The sequence below is a fragment of the Pongo pygmaeus genome, chromosome 19 (genome assembly GCF_028885625.2).
Source record: "Pongo pygmaeus isolate AG05252 chromosome 19, NHGRI_mPonPyg2-v2.0_pri, whole genome shotgun sequence".
NCBI lineage: Eukaryota > Metazoa > Chordata > Mammalia > Primates > Hominidae > Pongo > Pongo pygmaeus.
In genome coordinates, this window is record NC_072392.2 from 2,474,828 (window position 1) to 2,488,181 (window position 13,354).

Here is a 13,354-nt window from a genome sequence, read left to right on the forward strand (position 1 = left end):
TTCTAGATGTTGATTTTATTAGCTCCTTAATGATAGGTCTGTTAGCTTATTTTTCCCGTTTTAATTAACCAGGATTGTACATTTATTCTGTCGACTTGCATCTCTAACTTGGTACCATTCTCTTCATCCCAGTCCATATTTTTGTATCACTTCTGAGAAGTGTCCTGATGATTGTCATTCACAATGTAAGTTATTATTTATATTGACAGCTACTGTGTGAAGACATTCACAGGACACAGAGAATGGGTACGTATGGTGCGACCAAATCAAGATGGCACTCTGATAGCCAGCTGTTCCAATGACCAGACTGTGCGTGTATGGGTCGTAGCAACAAAGGAATGCAAGGCTGAGCTCCGAGAGCATGAACATGTGGTAGAATGCATTTCCTGGGCTCCGGAAAGCTCATATTCCTCCATCTCTGAAGCAACAGGATCTGAGGTACTGTATATGCAAACTTGTCTTCATGGTTTTATTGCTGATATCTTAAATCCTTAGATAACTTTGCTAATTCCCAGTTTCAGGGCTGTTAGTGCATTTAAAAATCTGCATCCCACAATTCTGAATCTTGAAATTCTCTACTCTTCACAGCTTGCAGATGTGTTTACATTATTTAACCAGTGATTATTATTGCTGTCAGCCTATCCTTGATTTGATATGTGATGGGTATTCTCCTAAAGAATTAAAATTTATCAGAAAAACCATTGTTATGAGATCATCTCAATGTAAAACCAAACTTGAGGGAGAGGTTAAAGTTTTCTGTCAGAAAAATAGCTTTCATTAATGAACATAATGATTTTATTTATAAATTTATGGTAAAATGCAGTTCAGTATTTATTTTTTAAAATTAATCCCACAGGCGATAGTATAAATGTTTCTTTAAATGAAGACTATTTCATATGGCGGCCTCTGATGTTCTTGATCATTTAAAAGTACTAGCTGAGCCTGGAGTTTTAACACATTTCTTTGTGATCTTTATGATTTTGGTCTTTATTATTAATATGTTAAAAATTACAAGGTACGGCGGCACATGGCTATAGTCCTAGCTACTCAGGAGGCTGAGGCAAGAGGATCACTTGTGTCCAGAAGTTAAAGTTCAGCCTGGGGCAACATAGCAAGATTCCTGTTTCTAATAAATGAATGAAAATGAATGGTCTAAAAGTTTTGTTTGTTTTTGAGACAGTCTCACTCTGTTGCCCAGGCTGGAGTACAGTAGCGCGATCTCGTCTCACTGCAACCTCCGCCTCCCAGGTTCAGGTGATTCTCCTGCCTCAGCCTCCTGAGTAGCTGGGACCACGGATGCATGTACCACCCTGCCAGCTAATTTTTATATTTTTAGTAGAAACAAGGTTTTGCCATGTTGGCCAGGCTGCTCTCAAACTCGTGACCTCAAGTGATCCGACCACCTCAGCTTCCCAAAGTTCTGGGATTACAGGCGTGAGCCACTATGCCTGGCCTCACATTGATTTTGATAGAGGCATTCCTATCATGTATTTTTAAAACACATTTCAATAAACAAAGGAGGCAGTTTCCTCTCCCCCTACCCCCATCCCACTTATTTTTCTAAATGAACCTTCTCTTGTGAGTTCTCTTTATTTTGATTGGCCCATTGCATTTTGAGATTCTGTTTACTGCCCTCTGGTGGTGGTTACATGCTGTATGTCATAAATTTGATTCTGGTGCGTGGCACCTCCAGAGGTGCAGTGGCTCACGCCTGTAATCCCAGCACTTTGGGAAGTCAAGGCAGGAGGATCACTTGAGCCCAGGAGTTTGAGCAACATAGCGAGACCCCTGTCTCTACAGAAAACTTTTTTTTTTTTTTAACTCACCACTATACTAATGAGGGAAAAAATTTTCAAAAACTTAGCTAGGTGTGGTGGTACACTCCTGTAGTCCCAGCCACTAGGGAGACTGAGGCAGGAAGATCGCTTGATCCCAGGAGTTCAAAGCTTCAGTGAGCTATGATTGTTCCACTGCACTCCAGCCTGAGTGACAGAATGAGACCCTGTCTTGAAATAAATGAATATTCCCTAATCCAGATCAAAAAAATAAATAAATAAATCTGGTTTTGGTTGGATTTGTAAAAGCTAAATTAAATAGTGATTACAGAAATGTTGAAAAGTAAATTTATTATCTGTTGGTTTTATGAAAACTGAGTCCTAACCTAAATAGAGACTTTCTGTTCTTACATTATCTGGGTCCTTCCTGTATAGCATAGGTGTGGTGTGAAAGATTTGTGTATTTCAACAGATAAAAACAAATTGGGCTGGACGCAGTGGCTCACGCCTGTAATTCCAGCACTTTGGGAGGCCGAGGTGGGCCGATCACCTGAGGTTAGGAGTTCGAGACCAGCCTGCCCAACATGGCAAAACCCCGTCTCTACTAAAAATACAAAAATTAGCCACGTGTGGTGGCGCGTGCCTGTAATCACACCTACTTGGGAGGCTGAGGCAGGAGATTCGCTTGAACCCGGGAGGCAGAGGTTGCAGTGAGCCAAGATCACACCACTGTACTCCAGCCTGGGCAACAGAGCCAGACTCCATCTGAAAACAAACAAAAAACCAAAATGCAACAAAATTGGAAATATAGATAATTATTAGATAGAAGCCATTTAAAGTACGTACCTAACTTCTTGTGTGGGAAACTTAATTTTTATTATGTTTTCTGTAGACTAAAAAAAGTGGTAAACCTGGGCCATTCTTGCTGTCTGGATCCAGAGACAAGACTATTAAGATGTGGGATGTCAGTACTGGCATGTGCCTTATGACCCTCGTAAGTTTGCATAATCGTTTCTTTTGCATCTTCACTGTTTTATACCTTTTTGGATTAATGCTTTATGATATCTTAAATAATCTGAATTATTCTGGGCTTTAAAATAACTTCTTTATAAAGATAGTTTTCCTTTAGCTTTTGTTGTTGTTATAGTGATGTGAACATTATTTCTCTAGAATGCAGGTTCTATAAAGAATCTGTAGAGCCTGTCGGTGTTTGAGGGGGAGATGCTACTAGCTCACTGTATCTTTAAAAATTGTGTAATATCTCGGCCGGGCGCGGTGGCTTACGCCTGTAATCCCAGCACTTTGGGAGGCCGAGGCGGGTGGATCACGAGGTCAGGAGATCTAGCTAACACGGTGAAATCCCATCTCTACCAAAAAATACAAAAAATTAGCTGGGCGTGGTGGCGTGCGCCTGTAGTCCCAGCTACTCGGGAGGCTGAGGCAGGAGAATGGCGTGAACCCGGGAGGTGGAGTTTGCAGTGAGCCAAGATCGTGCCACTGCACTCCAGCCTGGGCGACAGAGCGAGACTCTGTCTCAAAAAAAAAAATAAAATAAATGTGTAATATCTCTTACGGAGAAAAAGCAGCATTCTTAGAGACCTGTTCACTGTTGAAGATGTTTGTTTCTTTGTTTCACTTTATTTTTATGAATCCTTTTAACTGTTATACCTCCTTGCTCACATGATCTAGTTTATTTGGCTTATTTAGGAGCATCTGTATTTCCATAGAAAGATATGTCAATACTAATAAGGGATTGTGGACATTCCTTTGTGCCTAAAGGAGTTCCAAGGAGATCTATGGATGTTCGTTTAGTAGTAGTTTTTATAATTTGGCATCCACGTTTGTTTAGAGATTTTTTAGGTGGTAATGATACCTTGAAGTGATTGTCTCTCTGTAGGATATGACAGACAGACCTATGTGGAAGCATCTTCAAGAACTGATTAGAAAATGAAACTCTCGGCCGGGCACGGTGGCTCACGCCTGTAATCCCAGCACTTTGGGAGGCCGAGGCGGGCAGATCACGAGGTCAGGAGATGGAGACCATCCTGGCTAACATGGTGAAACCCCGTCTCTACTAAAAATACAAAAAATTAGCCGGGTATCCTGGCAGGTGCCTGTAGTCCCAGCTACTCGGGAGGCTGAGGCAGGAGAATGACGTGAACCCGGGAGGCGGAGCTTGCAGTGACCGGAGATGGCACCACTGCACTCCAGCCTGGGTGACAGAGCGAGACTCCGCCTCAAAAAAAATAATAAATAAATAAATAAAAAGAAAATGAAACTCTCCTCTAGTAGTATTCTGAGCTGAGTTCAGCTATACCATGTTGCTGTTAAGAAAAGATGATATATAATTAAAATAAAGCAGGCCAGGCGCAGTGGCTCGCTCCTGCAATCCCAGCACTTTTGGAGGCTGAGGCAGGTGGATCACCTGAGGTCAAGAGTTCAGGACCAGCCTGGCCAACATGGTGAAACCCCATCTCTACTAAAATTACAAAAATTAGCCGGGCATGGCCAGGCGCGGTGGCTCACGCCTGTAATTCCAGCACTTTGGGAGGCCTAGATGGTGGATCACCTGAGGTCGGGAGTTCGAGACCAGCCTGACCAACATGGAGGAACCCTGTCTCTACTAAAAACAAAATTAGCCAGGCATGGTGGCACATGCCTGTAATCCCAGATACTCAGGAAGGCTGAGGCAGGCGAATCGCTTTAACCTGGGAGGCGGAGGTTGCGGTGAGCCAAGATCACGCCATTGTACTCCAACCTGGGCAACAGAGTTGCTGTCTCTTTTTAAAACAAAACAAAACTTTGCAATGCTGTGCTATAACTGCACTATCCAGCATGGTAGCTACTAGCCACATGCAGCTATTATACTCTTGAAATGTGGCTAGTGAGACTGAAGAACTGAATTGTTGGTTGTATGTAATCTTAACTATTATATATTAAAGTAGGCGTACATGGACAGTAGCTACCATGTTCAACTGTGCAGTTCTAAGCCTTTTTATTTAATGTGTAGATGAATCTGCTATTTTTTATAAAAATGGTATCATGCCCCTTAAGGTAGCTTTGTAGCAAACCTTTAATTTAGAAAGTATGTGATCGTTGCTCATGTTGTTAGATGCTCTTCTACACTGATCTACAGACAATGCTTTGTGAACATCTTTGTTAACTAAATCTCTGGGCATGTCCTTAAAGATAAATTGCAAGAACAGAACTGCTGCGACAGGGGAAATATGGATGGATAGATGGATGAATGATTAAATGGATGGATGCATGGATGGATGGGTAGATGGATAGATGGATGATTGGATGGATGGATAGATGGATGGATGGATGGATGATTGGATGGATGGATGGATGATTGGATGGATGGATGGATGATTGGATGGATGGATGGGTGGATGGATGGATGGATGGATGATTGGATGGATGGATGGATGGATGATTGGATGGATGGATGGGTGGATGGATGGATGGATGGATGATCACATGGATGATTGGATGGATGGATGGATGGATGGATGACTAGATGGATGGATGATTGGATGGATGATTAGATGGATGGATGACTAGATGGATGGATGATTGGGTGGATGGGATGGGTGGATGGATGGATGGATGGATGGATGGATGGATGACTAGATGGATGATTGGATGGATGATTGGACGGATGATTGGATGGATGGATGGATGGATGGATGGATGGATGGATGGATGACTAGATGGATGGATGATTGGATGGATGGATGGATGGATGGATGGATGGATATATAGTGAATGCCTGTATATCCTTCACCTAGTTACCATTTGTTGGTTTTCCTTCATGTATGTGTGTATATTTTGCTGATCATTTGAGCGTTCTTTGGAGACATCGTAACGCTTTGCCCCCAAGTATTTTAGCATGAACCACCTAAGAACAAGGATAGTATATAAATAACCACAATAAAAGTAATCACACTCAAGAAATTTACCATTGATAGACTACACATTGAGATTTGTTCTTGTTATTTCCATAATGCCCTGTGGGACTTCTTCTTAACCCTCATCCAGGACCCAGTCAGGGATCGTACATTATATTCGCTGCTCATGTCTTATGAGTTTTCAGTTTCCTTTAATCTAGAATCCCCTAGACTTTTCTTTTGGTCTTTTGATGTTTTTGGTATGTATAGTTTTATCGTGTTATGAAATAGATGCTATTTAAACATTTTGCCTTTTACTGAGTCAAATAACTTTTTTGTTTTTAAGGTGGGTCATGATAACTGGGTACGTGGAGTTCTGTTCCATTCTGGGGGGAAGTTTATTTTGAGTTGTGCTGATGACAAGACCCTACGCGTATGGGATTACAAGAACAAGCGATGCATGAAGACCCTCAATGCGCATGAACACTTTGTTACCTCCTTGGGTATGTACGCCTCGTGAGGTCTCTGAACATTAGATTTTGGAGTGCCGGACAAACAGTATTTTACATAATCATGTGGACTTTGCCAGGTAAGAAATGACTGTGCTTTCAGGGCAGAATAGAGAAGACAGATGAAAATTTTGTGGATTCCTACCATTTGTTTTAAATTCTCCTTTCCTGTTAAGTCTTTCCATCGTTAGCCTTACAATAAAAACTACATTCTCCATTGCACAACATTGGTTTTGGAAACCAGAATTTGTGAAGAGGTTACTTACCACTCTGATGGGTAATTTCTCCCCTATTAGTTTGTTTCTCAAACAAAATCTTCCTCAACCTTTCCCTCTGGCAGGTGTATACTATCAGACACTAGAAACTCAGAAAATTGTATTTGATTTGAGTAAACATCCTCACTATCATCTGGACTTGAATCTGGAATTTAAGAGAGTGAATACAGTCAAGTATAATAAATGCACTAAAGTATAATGGACCAAAGCCTGGGTAAGATGGGCTAATACCTGCCTCACAGGATTGGTTCAAGGATTAGGCACAAATATGGAGCATTTATGCCATGCCTGGAACATCGTGTTCAGTAAATGGATATGGCGAGACTCTATTGTTAGATTTGAGCCCTGCTGTGCCTTTAGTCCCAGCTACTCAGGAGGCTGAGGCTGGAGGAGTGCTTGAGCCCAGGAGTTGTGGGTTACAGTGTGCTGTGCTGATTGGATGTCTGCACTAAGTGCAGCATCAATGTGGTGATCTCCTGGGAACAGGAGACTCGCAGGTGGCCTAAGGAGGGGTGACCTGGCCCAGGTCAGAAACAGAGCAGGTCAAAACTCCCTTGCTGATCAGTAGGGGGATCGCACCTTTGAACAGCCACTGCACTCCAGCCTGGGCGACATAGTGAGACCCTGCCTCTAAAAAGAGAAAAAAAAAAAAGATTTGAGCCCCGTTTGGGATGGGCCAAACAGGAACAGGCGTTTTTATTGAGATGTTAATACAGGATTTGATCATTGAGTCTCAACTTCCCTAACTGAATTGGCAAACTAGATACCTTCTTGGGTTATGGTATATTAGAGAAACACGAAAACTCCTGGCATTTGGACTTTCTTATTTTGTGGCTTATTAAAAATTGTATCTGGCTCACTGTGATGGAGGGTTGGGACCGGGCAGGGTCTTGCTCTGTCACCCAGGCTGGAGTGCAGTGACGCACTCATGGCTCGCTGCAGCCTCGACTTCCCAGCTCAAACAGTTCTGCATCAGTCTCCCAAGTAGCTGGGACTACAGGCACACACTACGATGCCCAGCTAATTTTTAATTTTGTATTTTGTAGAGAGGGGGTCTCACTATGTTTGTTGCCCAGGCTTACGTGTGATTTTTAAATAAACCATTTCTTTTTCTTTCAGATTTCCACAAGACGGCACCCTATGTCGTCACTGGCAGCGTAGATCAAACAGTAAAAGTGTGGGAGTGCCGTTGATTGCGTCTCCTTCAGCCCCTCCTCCCTCTTTTCCTCTGGATGCACTCTGATGATACCATGGTTACCCCATTGAGCTCTGTTTAAATAAATATTGTCCTTTCATGTAAATTATTCTGGATGTAGATTGAGCTTATTAAATGTTACACACAAAGTATTCATGCATGGTGAATCCAAATTGTATACTGTAAATTTACATACGTTGTCTAGAAGTACCATAGGGTTAAACCTGGGCTGGCATTGGCCACACCAGGCCTAAGAAGGCAGAAGTTGAATCAATTGAACTAGGGCACTAAACTGAATAGTTGACAGTGTCATTTTATGTTGGATTATTAATTCCTGTTTTTCTTTCTGCTGTCTGTTGGTGCCTGACTTGATGGCCTCATTTGGGGAAAAGTGGTGGTTATTAGGGCTTTTTCTGAAATGTGTATCTATGTAACATCACTTAAGTGTGCTTAATAAATCTTCTTTAAGGATTTTAGATAATAAGGCTACAATTCAAAATCTTCTGAACCATCTATGTAATGAATGGGGATTATACATTGGAATTTTTGTCATGACACATTTGCCAAATCAGTAGGATATATTTGTTTTGGCAGCCTGTCACGCAGAGGCTAGTGGTATATTTATGTAAGAAAATGACTGTAAATCTCAAGAAAAATCTCAGCAGCTAATAGCAACTCATTTATTTCATTTTGGTCTTAATGCTTTGTAAACAGGTCAAAAAATACTGTCATACTCTAAGCTTCTATTTTCCACACTAGACATACTTGTAGTTGTATTCTCCATACTATTAGACTGTGTAGTGATGTGACTTCCAAGTAGAATTTAATCTTCCCATTGAGTGTGTCATGGTACAAATCACTATTTGTTTTTGGTGTTTTTTAGGGATGTGCAATGTGCATTACATAATGACAGAGAAATACTGAGAAGGTTCTGTGTGCCCATTTGAAAGGAGTGGGAGGAATACAGCAGTTTGTTTTTCAACATGAATCTGATATTGATTTAAACTGTGTTTCACTTACAAGTTTTAAAAAAATGACAGGGTTTAATGGAGCGTGCATAAAAATGTACTGTTTTCACCTTTTGTTTATATGTAAATGTTTGTAAGTATATGGGCCTATCTGTAAGTGGATAAGTCTATATGTATGTATCATACACATCAACCTCCATGTCCTTAGTCCTGGGTTTTTGAAAAAGTGCTAAAATGGACAAGTAGAATAAATCTTGCTGTGGAATGCCATGCTTTAGAACAAACCCTTTTTGATCTTAATGCTTCTGAAAACTAGGTCTGACTCTGGGGATTTTTTTCCAGCCGAAGGAAAATCACTTCCGTTATGTCCCCCTCTAATTTAGCCGCTCGACATTTTACACAGCCCAGATGTGTTGTATATTTTGACCCAAAGTTACAAGTAGGTTTAAGAGAATTTTTACCCATGACTTTTGGAGCACTATTCCATTGTCAATTATTAATAATTCCATTGCTTAGCTAACCAACAGGTTTTTTTTTTGTTTCCAAGAGAGTTATTTGAAAAGTTAACAGAACAATGAGATAACAGTGACAGTTTAACAAAGATAAAATTCTGAATTGCATTTTATTCATTTGTGTACTATGTGATTTTTTAAATGTCCCCTTTAGTATTTAATGGAAATTTGGTTCCTGCAAAAGACAAAGGGTGAGAGTTAGCGTCCTGTAGATACACACAGAGACTAGGCCGTATATTAACTAGAAGCAGCTTTATGTCTAGCTTGTGTCTTTTTGTTTGTTTGTTTGCTTGTTTGTTTTTAGATTCCTGAGAGATGTCTCTGGAAGGGAAAGTTTTGAGAACTAATGGCTATTTTTGAGGACAAAAATTACATCTTAAGCTGATTCCTTAAATACATACAGTAGGTGAATTTTCAGGACAATATTGCCTCACAACCCTGCTTACATTGAAAAGTCTTTTTCCCTTAGCTCTTCTGACTGGATTTTTCTACAAAAACTATGGAAAATATCTTTGTTCTTGTTTGCTGCTATTTTCTGTCCTATTTTGAGAGATATAAATACATAGAAATGGTGCATCTTAACATTTGTTTGTACATGTATAAATGTCTTGTATTTTAATTCATTTTTAGCATGAATTGTTTAAGGGTAAGCCACAACATCTAGAAATCACTCATAGATACTGAACAATAAAGGAGAATGGTACCGATGCAGGAGGAAGCAAGCGTGTCTTCCCCCTGTAGCACACAGCGACTTGCGTTGACAAAGGAGGAGGAAACGATTACTCTGTAAACAAAGTTATCCTTACTTGGGAGATTGCCACAGCCTGCTGCTGAGTTGAGTTACCAGACATCCTCCATGTGAGAAGCAGCGAACATTGAATCTCAGGGATGGCCCACAACTGGGTCCACATGTAATGAGCCCTGTTTAATAACGAAGGGGTGGGGGAGAGCAGTCCGTCTACAACCTGGAATCAGATTTGCAAAGGTTTCCTGCACTGCTGTCTGACACTGTCCTGTTGATGCCCTTTCTGACTGTTCTCTGTTTTCTCTGTCTGCTGTCTAACCCTGTGCCTTGCCTGGGATAAGGACAATGATGAGGTTACTGGTTTGGATTGTAAGTAGAGGACTTTTATTAATTGGTTTAGAGGTTCACTGCTGCTTTGTCACTTTCTCAATCCAATTGGCCACTTATTTAAGAAATAAAAAGCTGGTAGAATTGCATCCTCAGATGATTATTGACTGTGTGTGTGTGTGAAAACAGACATTCCAGTGCCACCCAAATATATCTGTAACGTGCCCAAGAAATCCTAGCCGCGCTCTTGAGAGTGCGTGCCATGGAGACGTGTAGACATCGCGTGGAGCCTAGTTGCCTGTTGTCACGGCATCTTGCACTTTAGGAGACCAAGACCGTCCTGGTTCGTCTGTGTGTGGTGTGACCAATGGTGTGCCCAGAGCACTACTCTCAAAATCACTAGTGTTAGCAAGTCATCCCGGGCTGGGGAGCGTTCGCTGTAGTCTTTGGAAGCTTTGGCTTTAGATTTACCAAGCCCCGTCTCCCCACTGCCAGTGCCCTGCTCTCCCGTTCGCCTCTTTCTGTTTCTGTGTGAACTTCCCAGTAATATCACTCATTAAATAGGTTTTCTTTAATTTAAAGAAAAACTATTTAAAAGTAAAGGATATTTTGTTGACATTGGTGGCTTGATCATCCTTAGGCAACTGAAGTTAAAATTGTTGAAGGAAAAGGCACTTAAATTGGTTACTCTTTCTTGTCCAGCTGTATATAAGTCCAGTGTGTTCATCTAGATGACGCAAAGAAGAATCTCCTGGTAGAGAAGTGACATGTAAAAAACTGGTGGAAAAAGGTTTTGGATTTTTTTTTCCCAGTGGGGTGGGGGGAGGGCAAGCTGGATTTACAGGTCACGGCTGGACTGAATGGGCCTTTTTATCTTCCCACTGTATCATGGAAGTAGCTGCTTGCTTGTACTGTCCATCCTTCAGGCATCCCTAAAGCTCACTCTGAAGATGTTAGAGACAAACACAGACTCTTCGAGTTACAGTTGATCCTGACACTGACATGAAGGCAAGCCTTGATTTCGTATGAACGTTGCAGAAGTGGTAATTGAGGAAAACAGTTCCCCACATTGTAAGAGTTCACTGAAGATATTGACACAATTTTAAAAAATCAGTAAAGGAATGTATATAATATTGCTCTCGTGTTTTACAGTAAGATTTGTTGCTCTCAGACTGTGTAAAACAAAATTTATTCATGTTTTCTGCATATTAAAAAATCTTATTGTACCAATTGGTAAACTATTAAATGCCTATAAAACTAGATGTGATTTTTTTTTTTTTTTTTTTTTTTTTGGTCTTCCTTTGCGCAGGGGAAAGCCGATAGAAAGTGGGGCTGTGTGTAGCTCCAGTCACAAAGAGTGACACGAATTGGTGTCAGGGCAGTAAGGCCTCATGAGCTGCTTTCCTTTAGGGCAGCACCCGAACTGGCTTTGCTGTCCCCCTTCACCCGGGTGGAGGAGGGAGCGCCGCAGCCTGGGCCTTGTCATGGCGTGGGTCTGCGGCACAGGCCAGCTCTCCCCCACCCTCCCAGCAGCCCATTCTGACTGGCTATCGCTGTGGCCAGAGAGCCAAAGCCAGGATGGCCGGTTACAGGCCCAAGACTAGACTCTTAGGGACAGAGTCTAGAGATAAGGGGCCCTGCCGGGCGCGGTGGCTCACGCCTGTAATCCTAGCTCTTAGGGAGGCAGAGACGGGAGGATAGCTTGAACCCAGGAGCTCAGGACCTCTCTGGGCAATATAGCGAGACCCCGTTCTCCACAAAAATGGGGGAAAAAAAAAGATACGAGGCCCTACCTCGTTTGTTCTGTTAGTGAGCGTCTTATCTTGCTCAGTGGTTTTGGATTCATAAAGGTAAATCCTTAATACTGTTTTCAATTTTGGTTGAAATATACCAAAGTAAGAGTGTTCATCTTTGTCCCAGAAACCCCAGCTCTGCACTTCACACGTGGCTGTATCTTTGTGGTGTATTCAGGGTGCCCTACAAAGGACAGTTTGGTGATGTGCTGGTTCCTTTCTTACAGCCCAGCTGTTTTCCTGCGTCCTATTGGGAGTAGTAGCCTACCCCAAAATAGGAGCTTGGCCCAGAGCAAAAAAGGAACGGGCCGGGCGCAGTGGTACGCCTGTAATCCCAGCACTTTGGGAGGTCGAGATGGGCCGATTGCCTGAGCTCAGGAGTTCGACACCAGCCTGGGCAATACAGTGAAACCCCGTCTCTACTAAAAATACAAAAAAATTAGCCAGGCGTGGTAGCAGGCAGCTGTAGTCCCAGCTACTTGGGAGGCTGAGGCAGGAGAAACACTTGAACCTGGGAGGCAGAGGTTGCAGTGGGCCGGGATCACACCACTGCACTCCAGCCTGGGCAATAAAGCAAGACCCTGGCTCAAAAAAGCAAGAAAAAACAAAGAAATTGGTCTGAAGTTAGTTCCCTGCACTTTTGCAGCTTTTCCATTTCCTTGCAAGACTCTTCCAGGCTGAGATCCAGATGACAGGGCCCCAGGGGCAGAGTTCTAGCATTAGTATCACTATCCAGAAATGCTGTTAGCTGTTCAAAACCTGGCAAGTAACTCGCTGCTATGTAACAGCCTCAAACCTCCTTCCAGGAGTCATGACTGTGTCATGCAGGGGGAGGGCAGCTGGCTGTGGCAGCTCTGTCTGTCCCTGCCTAGCCTGGTGAAACTTGACTTGTGTGCAGACAGTTCTTAACTGTTGATATACCAGAAGCTCTAGGACAGGCATCCTCAAAGTGTGTTCCCTGGTTCAGCAGAGCAGCAGTACCTGTGAGCTCATTAGAGATGCAGGTCATAGGCCCCGCTCAGAACCCCTGAATCGAAACGATGCAGGCTGCTTGCTTGATTTATTTATAATCTATTTTAACAAGCCCTTCCAGTGACTGAGGCAGGCTCAGGTTTGAGAACCACTGAGCTAAATGATTCAACTTCTTACCGAAGAAACTTACCCTTACCAAGGGACTTACTGGTCCCTTGGCCCCGCAGCTCAGGTTTGGATCCCGATGTTTCCTCTTTTTTCCTTTTATTTATTTTTATTTTTTGAGACGGAGTGTCACTGTCGCCTAGGCTTGAGTGCAGTGGGGTGATCTCAGCTCGCTGCAATCTCTGCCTCCCAGGTTCAAGCAATTCTGCCTCAGCCTCCTGAGTA

General features: G+C 42.4%; 1 protein-coding gene across 3 annotated transcripts in view; it reads left to right on the plus strand.

The window, feature by feature from the left end:
• Window positions 1–11,459, plus strand: part of PAFAH1B1 (platelet activating factor acetylhydrolase 1b regulatory subunit 1) — a 92,758-nt gene extending 81,299 nt beyond the window's left edge. For all 3 annotated transcript variants that reach the window (XM_063655740.1, XM_054459798.2, XM_054459799.2), the window contains exons 8-11: window positions 210–438; window positions 2,668–2,769; window positions 6,015–6,171; window positions 7,572–11,459. In XM_063655740.1, the coding sequence (XP_063511810.1) occupies window positions 210–438; window positions 2,668–2,769; window positions 6,015–6,171; window positions 7,572–7,645 (562 nt within the window). In that variant the 3' untranslated portion in view covers window positions 7,646–11,459. The remainder of the gene's footprint in view (window positions 1–209; window positions 439–2,667; window positions 2,770–6,014; window positions 6,172–7,571) is intronic.
• Window positions 11,460–13,354: the final 1,895 nt, after the last annotated feature.